We start from the raw sequence: 18,358 nt of genomic DNA, 5'->3' as shown, positions 1-18,358 counted from the left end.
TCTTTCCGCAAATAAAGCACCTTGCTTGCTGTTCCCCAGGAGAGAAGGAACAGTGACCTGGGATGATGTGCTGCTACACGGTCCGCACCACCATCCCCTATTGTTGTTGTTTAGTCATTTAGTCGTGTCCGACTCTTCGTGACCCCATGGACCAGAGCACGCCAGGCACTCTTGTCTTCCACTGCCTCCCGCAGTTTGGTCAGACTCATGTTTGTAGCTTCGAGAACACTGTCCAACCATCTCGTCCTCTGTTGTCCCCTTCTCCTGGTGCCCTCCATCTTTCCCAACATCAGGGTCTTTTCCAGGGAGTCTTCTCTTCTCATGAGGTGGCCAAAGTATTGGAGCCTCAGCTTCAGGATCTGTCCTTCCAGTGAGCACTCAGGGATGATTGCCTTCAGAGTGGATAGGTTTGATCTTCTTGCAGTCCATGGGACTACTCTCAAGAGTCTCCTCCAGCACCATAATTCAAAAGCATCAATTCTTCGGCGATCAGCCTTCTTTACGGTCCAGCTCTCACTTCCATACATCACTACTGGGAAACCATAGCTTTAACTATACAGACCTTTGTTGGCAAGGTGCTTTTTAAGATGCTGTCTAGGTTTGTCATTGCTTTTCTCCCAAGAAGCAGGCGTCTTTTAATTTTGTGGCTGCTGTCACCATCTGCAGTCATGATGGAGCCCAAGAAAGTAAAATCTCTCACTGCCTCCATTTCTTCCCCTTCTATTTGCCAGGAGGTGATGGGACCAGTGGCCATGATCTCATGGATCCCAAGGTGCACAATTTACATTCCACGCCTGGCTCTTTATTTCCCACCCACTTAAACTACCAGAATTCTTGACGAGTCGCGCGGCCCCAGAGGGAGGGGGCGGGTTGGAGGGGAAAGCGTCACGTGACCCAGGTAGGGTTAGGTAGGTTCACGCGCTCGTTCTCCCCAGCCCCGCCCCTCTCTCTCTCTCTTTGCAAAGCGGGGGTGTTTCGAACATGCTGGTTCTGGCGCCACCAATCAGAGAGGCGGGTGCGGAGCAAGGGGGCGGGCCCCGCTTCTGAGGCTTCGGTGGCGTGGCGGAGGGAGCAGCTTCGGCGTTGTTTGGTTGAGGGATCGCGGAGGAGGAAGCGGCTATGGCGGCGGAGAAGCGCCGCCTCCGCTCTCGCTGCCGCCGCCGCGCTTCTTCCTGTTAGCGGGAGAGGACTCGGCGCCGGGAATGGCGGGCCCCGCGCGGCTCCTGCTGCTGCTGCTCCTCGCCGCGCCCTTCGCCGCCTCGGAGCCGGAGAATGGCCAGGACCGGGGGGAGCCGCCGCCGCCTCAGCAGGAGCAGCAGAAGCCGCCGCCGCCTCAGCAGCCGGCGGTGCAAGGGCCGGAGCTGGCCAAGGCCGAGGTGAGGGGCGCCGGGGGTAGGCTCGAAGGGGAGCGGGCGGCTCGGGGGCCTGGAGCGAGGCTGGCTTCGGCTATTCAGAGCATCCTCCGACCGCATCTCCCCCTCCCCCCCCAAAAAAAAATACACGTGTGCGCGCACTCACACGAGACGTGCTTCGGGGCACGGTAAACGGAGGGCGCTCTCCGCTCCTTGGCGGAGCCCTGACGTGGCTCTCGTGCGTGTGTGGGAGGGAATGAGGAAGAGGGAGAGATCCTGACGGGAGAAGCCAACCTTAGTTTCGGACACGTGTTTGTTGGGGAGTTTCTCAGTGAACGCGTGCTTGCAGCAGCTGCAAGGGGGGAGGGGGAAAGGCTTGGTGGACTTCACTTCATCAGGTGCAGGGAGTGTTAGTCCTCCCCATCATGAGTTTACTCGAGGATTTCGTGTTCTTTCCACCCGGCTGTTTTGTTCCTCTTATTCCCTCCCCTGCAGGTGCATGTATAAAACCACAGTACCTTTCCACCCAAACGTTTTATAAACTTTTGAGGACCCCCCTTCCCCAGATAAGGGTAGCACTTGATGAACTTGGGCCTGTCCATGAAAGTTTGTGCCACAATAAATCTTGCGGGGGCACCTACCTGCAAGGTTTTCAGGGGGAGCTGCCTTGAAACTGGGAATATGCTACCTGCTTATTTACTGAAGAGTAGCCCTCTGAGGGAAACTGCCTTTCATCAGCTCTGTGGTGACAGAGATTGCTTGCTGTCTTTGGGGTCCTGCTACGGACCTTTGGCCCTCCAGATGTTGTTGAACAATAGCTCCCATCACCCCTGGCCAATCATGCTGCAGCTGATGGGAGTTGCAGTTCGGCAACATCTGGAAGGCCAAAGTTCCCGACCACATCTGTGCTGAGAGAATCGTTCATAAAGTTAGGTAATGCATCTATGGGGCTGGGAGATGGTTAAAATGAGTTTTATTGAAAGCCATAGGGATACAATCAGGTACAGAGTACCAGCATAAGACTTCATAGTTCTATCAGATTATAGCCATAATTTTGAAATTTAGTTTCAAGAAGAAAAAGTGGACTGTGTTCCCAGAGTGTTGGCAGGGGAGGTGGGAGCAGGAATCAGTCTTGAAGAAAAATGTGCTATGGCTTAGACTTGCGTAGGAGTCCTATGTCTACCCATAAAATCATGGTTGGGGTGCAATGGTTCAACAGAGAATGGAACATATGTTGCATTTGTCCATAGAATTTTCTCTCTTATGTAACCTGCATATCTTTTTGTTCACAAAAGGAGCATGGCCACAAATGGGAACAGCAGGTGTTAAATGGTCAGATTTTATTTCTGATTACATTACTGAAAACTAGCAGTGTGTGACTGTTAAAAGTAATAAAGTGTGAGACTTGCTATTTGGCAGTCACTAATGTGCATTAGAACCGCCCACTTTTCCTCCCCACAAATTGATTTTTGCACTGTAGACTTCATTTTGCCACTGTGACCTTAACAGGGTAGTTAAGTAGGGGGCAAGTGATTAATAGTGAAGTGCTGCATTAGAATTGGGATGGGGGATAATTTGCCCGGAAGTTTTCTGTGACTCCACCCTACTTTATCTATCCCAGTGCGAGGAAATTTCAAAGAGGTTGTCTCATTCAATGCCCTACCATTTCAGTCCTTTGCTATCCCTCTCCCTGGAAAGGCTGCTGTGACTTTTAAAACTGGGTGGGAAGTAGAAATTCAAAATGCTAAAACTTTTCTCCAGGAGGCAGGTTTTGTGATGATGGTGGAAATCTTCTCCTGCAGCACTTCTGCTTATTATGCAATGATCTACAACACAGGAGCCTTGCCTGGCCACTTTGTTTGCTAGGAGGCTTGCTGCCCTGAAGAAGTCACACAAAGAGACAGGCAGTTTTTCCATTTTACCTTGGCATGGGGTTGAGGAGAGCTGACTTTGAACTTCTTCTGAAAATCTCCATTGTCATTTAAGAAGTTGGAAAGGGTCTACACTGCCTTTCTCTGTTCCCTCTGGCTTTTATGTAGTTAACACTCATGTTTCTCTCTTTTATAATTTGAGAATGTCTCTACTTCTAGGAAATGCTGCTGTTCTGGTTCCACAGTATTCCTGCTTGATGTGGAAACCATGGCAGACAGATATTTCTAACATAAATATTGCTTAAGGGTACAAAACTGTTTTGTATTTCAAAGATGGAGAATCTGTGACCTTTCAAATTTTGTTGAACATCAGCTCCCTTCAGCTCCACCCAGAATGGGCAGTGGTCAGATACAATGGCAATTGTCATTCAGCAACATCTGGAGGACCGAAGATTCTGCACCCTGCCGTACTTGCAGCAAGTTCAACTTAATGCTGTTGACTATGGGCAACAGAGTTCCCTACTTTGTGCGATCTTGGTCTTATAGTAGCAGCAGCACACATTGGCATATAGAAGCAAATTCAGGTCCTTTTCTGAGCTCTTCCCACTTCTGTGGTTCTGGATAATTTGAAATGACAGGCACTTACCTCCTGAGCCTATGTTCTCTTCGTAGAAGAATTCTGATTCACTGCGAACTGTAGCTGTGTGAGGCAACTGTCAGCACTCTTAACAAACTGCAGGTCCCAGAATTATTTGGGGAAAGCCATGACTGTTTAAAGTAGTAGGGTACTGTAGTGTATGGTATGGCCTGGTGTAGGTTCCATCCTATTCTTATAACCATATAATCATAATATGCTATGGCCTTGCTGTTTCCGATAACATTTTCTTACATATGATAACATCTATGGTTAAATCACAAATCCTCCTAGTGAATCTCTTGCATAGATCAGGGATAAAGCATGCATCTCTACTTAATAGAGGTTCTGCTGAGACAATGGGCTTGTTCCACTCAGAGACTTAAAATGTGGTGTCTTGTTCTCCAGGTCAAGGAGGAAGCCTCAGGCAACTTCTCCCTTGCATCAATGAGGAAAATTCAAAGATCTGCCATGTGTACTGTATTTGTTGTTGGTCTTCAGGATGCTTGCTTGGATCATCCATGGAGATCCTTCAGAATATAGTACTACCTAAGTTATTCATTTTAAATAATGTATAATACACAGGGTACTTAGGGCCACTTTGCACTTTATACTGGAGTGTGCTTGCCTCTGGTATGTTATGTGCATTCTATCAGAAACAGTATTTCATACCAGAGGTGCACCTATGGCTCTTCCAGCGTGGGTATTTTCAAGTCTGTCTCTGTTGACACCTTGTGCATGAGCTGCCACAAACAGTCAGGGTAGCCGCAGCAAAAACAATTGCAGTCTAAAGTGTGAAGCAAGTCGTACAAATATTGGTGCAGGTTCAGTTGAAGGAGTGAGCTAAATGCATTGTTTGTGTTTAGTTTGGCATCCTGGAGACTTAGTGTTGCCAAGCTGCACAATCAAGATGACAAGCCTGCCTCATTGCCTCAGACCACGGTGACCTCTTGGCAGCCTTGAGAGGTTTCGGTGAAGTTTTTGTCACAAAGTTCACAAATGGTAACAGTTCAAATTCTGTTAACATAAAACATTCCTTCTCCATTTTTTTCTATCGACAATTGATTAATAAATTCCTGAACATGTCTAGTTGGTTCTGCTTGCAGGGGATGTCATAACGATTGCTTGTGCTTTTTATTAGAATATCAGTTCATTGGTAGGTTGAGGGCAGGGTTTGAAATTAGCAGGGCGCAAGGTGCATTTTTGCACCTAAAGATTCCTATTTGTGAGCACTTCAAAAAGTCTGGGTGCCATTTTTTGCACCTGGATGACACTCAAGTATTACTGAAATGCATGTGCTTGGAAGCCTCAAAGGATATGTTAAGTATAGACAATATGCGTTTAACAATAAAGAGTAGAGTGTGTTGAAAACTGAAGTATGGTACCAATATTTTTATTGTAAACACTAATTTATTTTGTATTAACAATTTCTGCTAAAAAAGTGACATTAACAATGTATCAATTATGTGAATTGTGTGTTAATTCATGCTTATCAAAATAATAAATAAAAAGTGTTGCTGACCGCCACCCCCCAACAGCAGCTCAACATTCTGTTTTGGCACCCACAACCCAGGTCTCAGAAGCCATTTGGCTTCTAGCTTTTCTGTCCCAGTTTCTAACTGGCACTGTTAGGAACCCTGTCACAATTCCCATACAGTGCTGTAGCCATTCAATAGCTCTTGTGGCACAATTAAAACTTCTTGTTGTAAAATAGAAAATGTCATTTATTGTGTTCACTTTAATCAAGGGATTAGTAATTAGTAAAGCACAGTACGGGTAAATTCCCTCAGGCTAAAATTAACCCTTTAATAAGGTGAGAATAGTGTGCTTAAGAGAAACCAGTAGTTTAGAAGTTAAAATTGCTTGAGCAATGCAAAAATGACTCAGGAGCAATGCAAAAAATGACTCATAAAAAGAAGCTGAGATTTTATAGCTCCACACTGTATGTGACTTAAAGCTTTCATGCCCCTGAAATACAGCTTAAGCATGATAATAATAATAATATTTTTTTTTATTTATACCCCGCCCTCCCCAGCCAAGGCCGGGCTCAGAGCGGCTTACAAGCAATAATAAAAACAAGATGAATGATTATAACTTAAAACAAAAATAACTTAAAAACAAAAAAAAAATACAACATTAAAATAATGGAACATTAAAATATTAAAATGTAGCCTCATCGCAGGAGGAGAAGGAAAAGAAAGAAAAAAGAGAGAGAGGGAGGGAATCAAATTGGCTCCAAGCCAAAGGCCAGGTGGAACAACTCTGTCTTACAGGCCCTGCGGAAAGAAATCAGATCCTGCAGGGCCCTGGTCTCATGAGGCAGAGCGTTCCACCAGGCCGGAGCCAGAGTTGAAAAGGCCCTGGCTCTGGTTGAAGCCAATCTAACTTCTTTAGGGCCTGGGACCACTAGGGTGTTGTTATTTATGGACCTTGAGGCTCTCCGTGGGGCATACCAGGAGAGGCGGTCCCGTAGGTACGAGGGTCCTAGGCCATGAAGGGCTTTAAAGGTCAAAAGCAGCACCTTTAATCTGACCCTGTACTCCACCGCGAGCCAGTGCAGCTTGAAAAGCACTGGGTGAATATGCTCCCATGGCAGAGACCCCGTGAGGAGCCTCGCTGCAGCATTCTGTACCCGCTGGGGTTTCTGGGACAGCTTCAAGGGCAGCCCCGCATAGAGCGAATTACAGTAGTCAAGCCTGGAGATGACCGTCGCATGGATCACTGTGGCCAGGTCGGGGCAGGAAAGGTAAGGGACCAACTGCTTGATGCGGCGAAGGTGGAAAAATGTTGCCTTGGCTGTTGCTGTAACTTGCGCCTCCATGGAAAGGGAGGCATCAAGGATTACTCCCAAACTCTTAACGGAAGGCAATGGCACTAATTGGGCCCCCGCAAGAGAAGGGAGTTGGTCCCTCATCCCCATGCCATCCCAACCTAGCCATAGGACCTCTGTCTTCGAAGGATTTAGTTTCAATCGGTTCCCACGAAACCATCCAGCCACAGCTTCCAAGCATCTGGTCAGTGTGTTCGGGGCCGAGTCAGTGTGGCCATCCATCAGCAGATAGAGCTGAGTGTCATCAGCATATTGGTGACAGCCCAGCCCAAAGCTCCGGATAATCTGGGCAAGGGGGCGCATAAAGATGTTAAAAAGCATCAGGGAGAGAATTGCGCCCTGCGGCACTCCACACACCAAGGAGTGGCGCGACGACATTTCCCTCCCTAGTGCCACCCTCTGTCCCCGAGCAGAGATAAAAGAGCACAACCAGTTACGGGCTATGCCCTGTATCCCCACGTCTGCAAGGCGGTGGTCCAGAAGATCATGATTGACCATGTCAAAGGCTGCTGACAAATCTAAAAGGATCAGCAGTCCTGACCCGCCTCGATCCAGTTGTCTACGGAGATCATCTGTTAGGGCAACCAGAGCCGTCTCCGTCCCAAAACCAGGATGGAAACCGGACGGAAATGGATCTAATGCCGATGTTTCCTCCAGAAACCTACCAAGCTGTTGCATGATGCAATTTATCTTTTTGGAAAATACGGCTACTGAGTCCAAGCAACCCATAAGTATTACCTTTATCTACAAATCCAGTTTTCCGTGTTACTCCTGATTTTCACCTTTCCTTGACAGTTGTGTCATCAGTGACAAAGGGCTGGTAGGGTGAAACATTTTCTACATACTTCCTGCTCTTTATTTTTATTTTTTAAAGAAAAGAGAGCTTTACAGTTTAAAACTTCATGCATATTAAGAGTGAAATCTAGGCAACTTAAATTTTACCTTGAGTTCTTTGAGTGCTTCTGAGTTTGAGCAATAGGATAGGATTTGGACTTGATGGATCTGTTAGATTCAGAGTGTATGGGGTCACTGTCTTGATCTTACCTTCAGTGGAATTTAACATTTTTCCTTGTAATATCTGCTAAGGGATGTTGTTTTAGAATCTCCTGACCTTAAAGGAATGCTACTTTCCACACTTGTCTGTACACTCCAAGTACCCGCTTTATCAGACGTAATATGGGTGATTCAGAAGGTTACAATGAAGTACGGTATAGTACCAGTAATTCATGAAGTAATTCATAAAGTATGGCAAATCTGGGGTTGCCGAAGTGGTTGAAAAGTTATACGTGGGATGAGTTTGGCATAGACGTGAACATAAACCTCTCCAGGGTGACTGGAACTTAAGCTTTGTAATAAGGGGGAGAGATGGCAGCTCAGGGTAAAATACTACAAATATGTGATCAGCTGAGTGTAGATGACTCAAAGTCTGAAGTGCAAAATATAGAGCTACTTCAGGTAGCTTGCAATGATAAATTATAACTGAGTGATTAAAACATTAAATATTAACAGGAATGCCAGGGCACAGAAAATATGCTGAAGAGGCTGGAAGTCTTGACGTCAAATTTGAAGTGATCTTTGTGTACTTACGTATGTGAAGCAGGATACAAAAAGTGGTGTGAAGTGCTCTTAAGTTTTTCGCCCAAAATTGGTCCATAAATGAACAGTTGTCTTGTAATGCAATTTAATGTCTACTGGACAACACTGTTCTGATCTGTTGGTGTCTACAATAGATTTAGGTTCATATGGTCTTTACTTCTCTTTCTCACATATGTATTAACTTAATGTCACATTCCAGCCATTTAAACGGCATCATTTAAAACTCTTGGGTAACTGTGATTGTTGCCACAGTAGTATCGATGTGTTGATAATTGTAGCAGGAGTACGTTTTGACATCACTTAAGTCAGGCATGGCCAAACTTGGCCCTCCAGTTGTTTTGGGACTACAGCTCCCATCACCCCTTACCACTGGTCCTGTTAGCTAGGGATGATGGGACTTGTAGTCCCAAAACAGCTGGAGGACCAAGTTTGGCCATGCCTGACTTAAGGAATCATCAAGTCTGATGCAATTAAGAATGTTGCAGTTCAATTAGGAAGACCTGGCAATGTTTTCATTTAGTCCTGAAGATCACTGAGGAACTTTGGGCACTAAAGTGTTTGCCTGAACTACACCAGAGGCTAAAATGAGGTGACCCCATATCTGCCATTCCAGGCTAGCTGGAGGAAAGTTGGCATGCAAATACGACAAATCAGCAAACTGGTAAGCAGGGATGTGAAACATTAGTACAGTAGTGTGTTCTAATGTATGTAAAATCTACTTTACCAAATACAGTATGGACATCTCTTCAACTGCAGTCTATTGTCAAGAAGAACATAAAAATGCTTTTCTTTACAATTCTGTTAACTATTCAAATTGATAAAAAGTTAAGACCAACACATTGTTAACCTTCAAATTTTCCGCTGAAGAAATTACTGCATTTGGGGTGGGGGGGGGGGTGGGATGGCTATTCTTCTGGTACAAAATGGTAGCTCTGCAACTCATCTCTCAGCTGGTGTAATTGACATCAGTATATAATCATGAAACATTTCATTCTCAGGTTCAAGTTTGTTGACAGTCTCAAGTGGTCCTACCCTAAGGAAGAGGCATTTTAGTAGTGGGGTACGAGAGCTGAAAATAATGCCAGTATATTTCACACCTGGCAACCAATGTGCCCCTTGGGTTTCAGATAGTACATGGGTAGACAAGTCTAAAAAGCCTGGGACTCAAATTTTCACAGCTGTCTAGTGACTATGGTGACTCATTTACCAGAAGTAATGTATTTAGTATTAACTCTGGAAATGTATACTTGATTCTGACCAAACTAAGCCTCCTAGGTTTCCAGGTGTGATCCCCCCCCCCAAGCTCTCTTATCCCACTGTATAGAGAAGGCTTCAAAATGCCTTGTTGTGCAGCAAAATGAATTATTTTAATTACTGATAAGCGCATATACTTTGAGAAGTCTTGTATCTGTATCCATATATGGCAGGCTAATCACGCACTGTACTTGAATAGCAAAATTGCAGAGTTTACATGAAATATTTGCCGGAATATTGGGAAACATGGGCAGCTGAAGATCTGAACACTAGTATCGTTATTAACTTCAACTCTTTTTCCCCTTTGTTTCTGAAAAATCATTCCTTAGTATAATATGTACCCCAAAAAAAATCATGATTAAGCAGCTGAATGGCATAAGTTAGTTAATAGAAGACATAGTTTGCAGCAAGTAGCAAGATATGAAAACGCATTGAAGTAAAATGTGCAGGCATTCACCCTAACATGTGATGGATTAAATTGAGGCCAAGAGCATGCAGGCAAACCCTTCCCCCACTGTCCTCAGGTGAACTGGCTTCTATGTGATAATCATGAAAAGTTCTGAAGAGTTTTTAAAATGCTCTTAGAGACTGTCCTTGTAATCAGAAATTCCAATAAACCAGATTTCCCAGTCTTTGGAAATTTTCAAAGTATATTGACCTGCTTTTTGAAAACAAGAACAACCCTTCAAACCGATGCACTTATTGTGCCCTGGGACTTTATGGTGAAGTGCAGCTAAGAAATCAATAAATAATTTGATTTCTTAATCAGTTAGCACACCCAAGGTTATTTGGGTTACGTGCAGATTTCTGTCCCCGGTTTAACCCAATGCAAGCTTAGTTAAATTACTGACCGCAGCTAGTGCAATAAGAAAATCTATAGAATAGATGGATTTGGGTGAGAGAAATAAAACTTTTTTCTTTCCTCCCCAGAAAGGACCTACTCCAGTGGCTCCCATCCATTCTGTTAGTGAAGACTCTGGGGATAAGACGAACCTGGGATTTATCCATGCATTCGTGGCTGCTATATCGGTCATCATTGTCTCTGAACTTGGCGACAAAACTTTCTTCATTGCAGCCATCATGGCAATGCGTTACAACCGCTTAACAGTGCTCGCTGGGGCTATGCTTGCCCTGGGGTTGATGACATGTTTATCAGGTGGGTGCTGTAGCTTCTCCGTCCTGGAACATATGTAGGAAAACTGCAAAGAGTGACACATGTATGTGGAGAAGGCAGCCAGGCCTTGCTTTTGTGTCTTCTGTCCTACAAAAGAATTTCCCCTTCCTCTGCTGCCTCCGAAAATGTGCTCTAGAGAATTGGAGGACCTTCCAGAACAGCATGACATGTGGCAATAGGAACTGAAGTGGGGCTGGTGGGATCTGGAGGAGGGGGACAGGGACCCCTCTATCCAGTTTGCAAAATGGGAGCTTCCCCCGGATCTGACTGACTCTCATGAATGGAAGGAATCTTTTCATTTGTGGAATGGGGGACATGAATCCACCCCATTGTGTTTTTGCTAACGTGTTCTATTTAACTAAAATCATGCCAATGTTACTGTCAGCTATTGTGTGAGTTAAAGTGTCTTGGGTAGCAAGGATGGGAAATATTTCTGGCCAAGGAATTAGAGACCTGCTACAACCACTCACATAAGACATTTAATCCAATTCACCAAGGCAACTTCTTATATAAATGGGTTGAAAAATAGATTGTGTACATGAAGAAAGCAACTCTTAAATACTGCCTTGCTAGACAGTGGTTCATGCCTTATGTTTTGCATCAAATCTGGCAGAAAGATGGCAAGTTAGACCTAAAGGAAGGTGTATTCTGGACGAGTTTCATGAATTGCCCTAGAATGGGAATGTAGTTTTAATGGTTCAGTATGTTGTATCTTTTGATGTTAGCTGCCCTGGGCTCCTTTTTAGGAATGAGGTATACATCCGACCAAATAAATTAAGAGCTCCCTGAATTAGTGGAGAATCTAATTTTCTGTTAACCAGCTTGCAACCTGAATTAGGTTTAGGGAATGAGCAAAGTCAACTTCACAGGTAGCCTGAAATGTTTTTGTTTTTCCACTCCTAGTTTTATTTGGCTATGCCACCACAGTAATCCCCAGAGTATACACCTACTACGTGTCGACAGCACTCTTTGCAATTTTTGGCATCCGAATGCTCCGGGAAGGCTTGAAGATGGGTGCAGATGAGGGTCAGGAAGAGCTGGAGGAAGTTCAAGCAGAACTCAAAAAGAAGGATGAAGAAGTAAGTTGAAGTATATAGAGCATGTGTATACCCTGCAGAGTATCTTTGTGAAATCAGGAAGTCTAGGGAAAGTAGCCAGATATTTAGCTACACCTGTTCCCAAATGGAATTGATACACCAGATATATAGCTCTTGCATGATGTAGCAAAATATATACTCTGTCTCCTGCAGTATGTTTAACAGCTGACTAAAACAGAGTTGTGCTACAAGAGCAAGAGAAGAAAGACTCCTGGATACAAATTTCAGTAAGAAAGAAATTGAAGTATTTTAACTGAGATTGTTCTACTAACCTCTGTAGGTTGTATGTTCTTAGTTTTGGTGGTGAGAACCTATTAGTAGGTTATTGTGCTATATATTGTACAGTCCTTCAATGGTTACTTCTGGCTTGGTTTCAATACCGTATTTGTATTCTAAGAGCCAGAAGTTTTGTTAAGTTGTTTAGATAACATCTCCTCATTTCAGGATATTTTCATTATTATTATTGTTGGTATATAAGTGCAGAACTTCAAACAGTAAACATTATCAGAATTGTTGTGCTTTATTAATCATTTCTGAAATCGCTAGTACGAAATAGATTTGGCATTCTGCTTTAGCTCTCATTTTAAACTCATTACCATCTCAGAATGGTCATAGGAGAACTATACTGGTTCTGACTTAAGTGTTAATATTTATTCATCCAAATTGCTAATATATATTAGTCACTAGGCCTTTCCAATAGATTCTGGGTGAACTGAATTGACTAAGTCTTTGTGATAAATGCTGCCATCTGAGTTATATGTAAAAAAAATTAGTGTTCTGATCATTGATGTATGTGCTACTTACACGTAGCTCCTTACTTATACGTAGGAGCGAGTTAGCTCCTATTCTTTTCTAACATCCGCCTTTTGCTTCTAGCTCCAGAGAACAAAACTATTAAATGGACCTGGAGATGTGGAAACAGGAACAGGCCCTGCTATACCTCAAAGAAAATGGCTGCACTTTATCTCTCCAATTTTTGTGCAAGCTTTTACTTTAACGTTCTTAGCCGAATGGGGCGACCGCTCTCAGTTAACCACAATAGTTCTTGCAGCAAGAGAGGTGAGTGAAATGCATAAGATGTATGTATCTCAAAGAGCAACATTCTCAAGAACTAATAATAGAACCATAGTATTGTAGAGTTGGAAGGGATCCGAGGGGGTCATCTAGTCCAACCCTCTGCAATGCAGGAATCTCAATAAAAGCATCCATGACAGATGGGCCCCCCAACCTCTGTCTAACAGCTCTTATTGTCAGAAAGTTCTTCCTGAAGTTTGGTTGGAATCTCCTTTCTTGTAACTTGAATCCATCGGTTTGGCACCAGGTTGGGGGAGGCTGTCTTCAAGAACTTGTTTTAGTGAGGAAAAAACTGCTAAGCTTATTAAATAAAATACATTTAGAAGGGCAGTGAGGAGCAGAACCTGGTAGTGACGGAACAGGTGAAAGTGTCTCGCTTCATATTGTGGCTACATGAATTTGCTCAAGAGAAAGCATCCCTTAAACTGTTCAAGGTGTGCACTGCCACACCTGTTGCTCAGTAAACTCATTCAGGAGTTTCAGCAGTAGCACATGGCTTATAGAGAAGGAGCACAATGATGAAGGTTTGCCCGTGGGATTTGTTCTCTGAGCTGCTTCTCTTCATTCAACCAGAGGAGAAGGGGTACTTAGGCAAATACCCATTGCACTGTGTAGCCATTATTGCATCTCAGGTGAGGCCTCTAGAAACAAAGGAGCATGTGCCCAGTCAGGGAGCCTGCGTGTGATAGAAGTATTCTATATGCAAGGGGCAGGCTGGCTGTGTGCATATAGACTTTCTTCCTTTGCTGCTGCAAATGGCTGGTGTACTTGAGTCTGCCTGCTCTCTTTCTCCACACACCCCTTTTCCTCCTGTAGTTTCGGGCCAGGGGATTTAGATTTAGAGCAGGATGCACATCTCCTCCAGAGGTATACAAGTGAGCTCTTTGGGCTGCTTCCTGTCTTATTTGGAAGCAAGTCCCCTTGAGTTGGTGAGACTTCCTCCTGGGTAAGCAGGCATAGGATTGCTGCCTTAGGTGCAGGCACACATATTAATGTATCTGTATTTATATTTTCAGGCATTATAAAATAGCATGGGGTCAAAAGTTTGTCCAAAGGCTAAATAATCCGAGATGGATTTTAGACAGTAGCCTCTGAAACAGTCATTATATATACCACATTCCAGTAATGGATGTAGCCCAACGTTGGTCTGGACACCCTGTACAGGTTCATCCTCTCTCTCATGGGACACACAAAGACACACAGCTTCCCTCTTCTGCTGATCAGTGCAAATCAGCTGAGGAGGAAGGCTAACACTGTGGCTACCTTTTCCTTTTCCTTTTTGCTTCCACCAGCAAAATTGGTAGGAGCTCATGGGACCAGAGAGAAAAAAATTGCCTAGGTGCTGTATCAGGCCCCTAAACTGGAGATGAGCCACCGCTGCTTAAGCATTATCATGATTCTATGCTTAAAACGGAAGTGGGTATTTAAATGAGTTGGAAAAAGCAATTCTCATTTAATGGGGGGGGGGGTGAGTGTTGTATCGGCAGTAACTGGAAATGGTCACACTTTTTTTGCTTTTATCCCAGGAAACAGCTGCCCAATAAAATTACCCTGGTCATTAACCCCAACTTTGGAAGTGGTTGACAGTCTTCTCGTAATGTGGCTTTGTCTGATCAAGCCCTTTGAATGCATTAATACCTCCTTGATAAGGTGCTGTAGAGAGCTGAAGCTTTTAAACTGCATTGAAAGTTGACCGTGTGTATTTGTACAGGATCCCTATGGTGTGGCAGTAGGTGGAACAGTTGGCCATAGCTTATGTACTGGCCTAGCAGTGATTGGAGGAAGAATGATAGCACAAAAAATATCTGTTCGGACTGGTAAGTAAGCCCTTGATTGGAAGCTGATTTGCCTAATAATTGCAAACTGAGACAAAGTGAGTGGAATTTCAAACTTGGATTAACTAGGGGCTGAAAGTAGAGAGAGGGATGTGTTGAATGCGTGTAGAGTTACTATGTTCAACTTACATTTGGGCTAGAGGGCTGCATCAAAACAACTGTTTTTTTCCTGCATGAACACTCAAGACAGCCATAGTCATGCTTGTGCTCATAGGCACCAGAGGAGAATATGCAGCCTGCATGCTGCTGATACTATAATTTTAGTGTCTGTGCCCTCTTTTTTTAAAAAAAAACAACAACTTGTTACTTGAATGATGTTACAGATTTTAATAAGTTTACACCAGCAGCCCCTTCAAATATATTCTGGGTGGCCCTCTTCCTTTTAAGAAGTTTGTGTTAAATGGCTCCTCACAAAATAGTGGCAGTTTCCATTATGCAAGTACAGAGTGGCAGCTACAGGGAGATAGAGCCACATAACATTAGCCATACAATAATACTTTTATTAAGTGGCCATTGGTTTAATCTCTAAAAGACAAGGCTATAAAACCCAAACTGAGTTGGGTAGGGCCAAATTTCCCATTCTCTAGAAGCTCACAGGCTGTGTGAGGCACTTTCCACCAGTTCCACCTTGATGTTAGGACATCAGCTGCCCTACCTCTTTGCCATGTTTACTGCCCGCTAGAAAAAAGTATGTTTGCTTTTCAAGAAAATGAAAAGCTGCACTGTCAGAAGTCAATTTCTCCTGTCTGCTGGTTTTGCTCCCTGGTGTGAACCCAAAGCCTTGTCTTTAAGAACATGCTTCATGTGAACCACATCATGGGTACTTCCAATTGTGAGCAAGCGTGCTGGTCTGCGTACAAGCATGCCTGTGACTTCTTGAGTCTGAACATTCCTGAATTGTGTGCGCAGTATAGGGGCCATGTGGCGTCCCTTGGCTGAGGGCAGTGAAAGAAGAACTTGTCACAATTCTACAAGAGCCAGAAACAGCTTAATGGGTGCATCAGTGCTTTAAGGCAAATAGGTGCTGTAAGTTGTTTATGGGATGAAAGAGAGCCCTTAGATACAGAGTGAACTTTGTCCTTCTGATCTAATCACCATCTTTTTTTCTCTCTCTCTCTTACAGTGACAATCATAGGAGGCATTGTTTTCTTAGCATTTGCATTTTCTGCACTATTTATAAGCCCAGATGCTGGTTTTTAACAAGAGATTTCCCCCGTTCCTTGAAAGAGCAAGAATTAGGAGCAACAAACCTACCCTTGTATTCCTGTATATAGTGTACAGCTATTAGTGAAACAAGCACTGAAGATGGGATGCTGTAACTTTTATAGTAACATTTAGTTTGGTATACTTTGTGGACACAATCTGTGCTGGAGAACATCCATAGTCTATATATTTGGGACACGAATAATATGTTTGCTTACTGTAGCTGACTCAGGTAAACTGAGATCCACCTTCTGAAATTTTATGAGGTTTGCTACTTCATCTGCGGATCACCACTAGCCCTTGCTGAAAGATCCCCATTCTGGACGAATTCCTGCTGCCTTTGGCTTGCAGTTATGCCTTACCAAGTGTCTAGTACAAAGTATTGCGGAGAACCTTTCGCCTCCGACCTTGCAGCCCAAGTACACCGTTCCACAATCAATAATGAATACCAGGAAATCTGAAATCTGCACTTGGGACTAACTCGCTTCCTCAAGGATTTGTGAATTCAGTTTGTAACTGAATTGTAGAAAAATCAGAATGTTTTGGTATCAAGTATGCTGATTCAGAATTCAAATGTATTCAAGTACACAATCTAGCCAGATAGTAACCAAATAAAATTCCTCTTTTTTTTGTATTTATACTAAACATTCACTGCTTTTTCAGATTAAAGTACTTACTAAGGTGTTGATTGTTTTTCTTTTAGAAATTAAAAAGGTAAACAGGGAGAACATGAATAAATTTAGGTGTCTTCTGTTTTAGAAATGTAGTTGCTTTGACTGCTTAGCTTAATTCAGAGGAAGTTATTGTGTAGTATTTCTACTTGGTTTGGGGGGCACTTTTATCTTACAGGCAAGCATTTTGGCTAAATTCAGTGTCTAGTCTGGACAAATATTTCTGTGATTCCTTGTGGTTGCTACTGTGTTTAAATCATTCAGTCATTTCTGTAATGATTCTTAAGCAGATCGTTTGAGGAGTTTCAGTCGTCTAATACTGTGTCTTTGACAGACTGCTGTGAAGACAATATAAATATCTCTGGGTACTGAGTAAGTGCAGTAGTTCTCCATACTTCATATATAAGCATCATGTCTGGAATAGTAAACTTGTGCTTACATATGAAGTATGAGGAAATTATTGCAGAATTAGGAAACAAAGCATCATCCACAGGTAGTCTTAGCCCTTAAATGAGAGAGGTTCAAGCACACGTTTTACATCAGCTAGCTAGAAGACCAGATGAAATAGCCAAAGACTTAAGAATTACTGTAAGTAATATTTTATCAGGATGGAAAGATTACTTGAAACAATAAACTGTATAAAGGTGACTTGATTATTCTTGTTTCTATTCCTATGGTTCTCCAAAGCAGTACAGAAATTTAGCCCACGGGCCAAAAGCGTCTAAATTTTAAGAATAGCTGTCTGCTCTCTCTAGTCCATGGATGGTGACCTTTTTCAGTCCAGTGGCAGCATTCTCTTGAGCTGCGTCCTAGTTCAGTGACACATTCCTGGCAAGGAAGCGGCTAGGGTGGGCACCTCTCGTGTCTTAAGTGGGAAGTACCTCTCTCAGAAGTTCAGCTGCTGTTCCTGAATAAAAGCTTCAAGGACAGAATTGATGTCTAAAACAATTATTCAGTTGTGTGAACTTTGAAATTGCTGCACCCTCCAGATGATGATGGATTCCAACTTGTAAAAGTCCCAGCTGGGATGACAGCAACACCCAGAGGACCACAGTCTCCCTACACCTGACCTAGGACAAAGACTTAGCTGCAATATGCAATGTAGCCACTGCTGCTAGTTTTCAACAGGAGAGGCTGCTAGATCAAAGGTTTAACCTGGCATTCCATTTATCTGAGTAATGGCAGACAGGCATCCTTTGCTGTGCTGATTTTTACCTGCAATGTACAATCACAGTGGCACGTTTGATGTATTCAGAGGCATGCATTTTAATTTTTCATGGAGTGTCCGTGAGATGCCTCTTGGTCTGAACTAAAATAATGGCATCCTAGAATATAACTCTGGAGTTCAAACACTTGGGAGGACTGGGTTTGTCGGGAGATATGTACAAAAAGGATGCCAGCGTGATTGTGGAAAAGATTCCACAAAAGGAAGTTTGAAAGCCATTTGTTTATAATATCAAAACATACTTCATTTAGCTTGTTTGAAATGCATCCCCTGCATAGGATTTTTAAAATGCCCAGAACATTGAGAAGCAACTTCCTCCTTAGGAACTATTTTTGTTCGTTCCTAAATGAGGATCGAGGGTAGCTACAGAAGATTTGTGGACATTCTAAAACACTTCCATGAGCATATCTGGATATATTGGAAGAGGCTTAAATTAGAAAACGCTGCCTAGAAGTACCTTGAGTGCTAGGCAGACTGAGCTGGAGCTGCTCTGCTCTAGTCCAAGGGGTGTCGAATATTTGGCCCTCCAGATATTGCTTGAC

General features: G+C 43.4%; 1 protein-coding gene across 1 annotated transcript; it reads left to right on the top strand.

Annotated features, from left to right (window-relative positions):
- Positions 1–1,010: 1,010 nt before the first annotated feature.
- Positions 1,011–17,239, top strand: TMEM165 (transmembrane protein 165). The gene is made up of 6 exons (XM_083755990.1): positions 1,011–1,376; positions 10,468–10,693; positions 11,615–11,790; positions 12,685–12,867; positions 14,594–14,699; positions 15,841–17,239. The coding sequence occupies exons 1-6, from the start codon at positions 1,203–1,205 to the stop codon at positions 15,915–15,917; spliced, it is 942 nt and encodes a 313-aa protein (XP_083612116.1). The 5' UTR covers positions 1,011–1,202; the 3' UTR covers positions 15,918–17,239.
- Positions 17,240–18,358: the final 1,119 nt, after the last annotated feature.

This window comes from Podarcis gaigeae (assembly GCF_964106915.1).
Source record: "Podarcis gaigeae genome assembly, chromosome: 9".
Taxonomy (NCBI): Eukaryota; Metazoa; Chordata; class Lepidosauria; order Squamata; family Lacertidae; genus Podarcis; species Podarcis gaigeae.
This window is presented reverse-complemented; position numbering and strand designations above follow the sequence as displayed.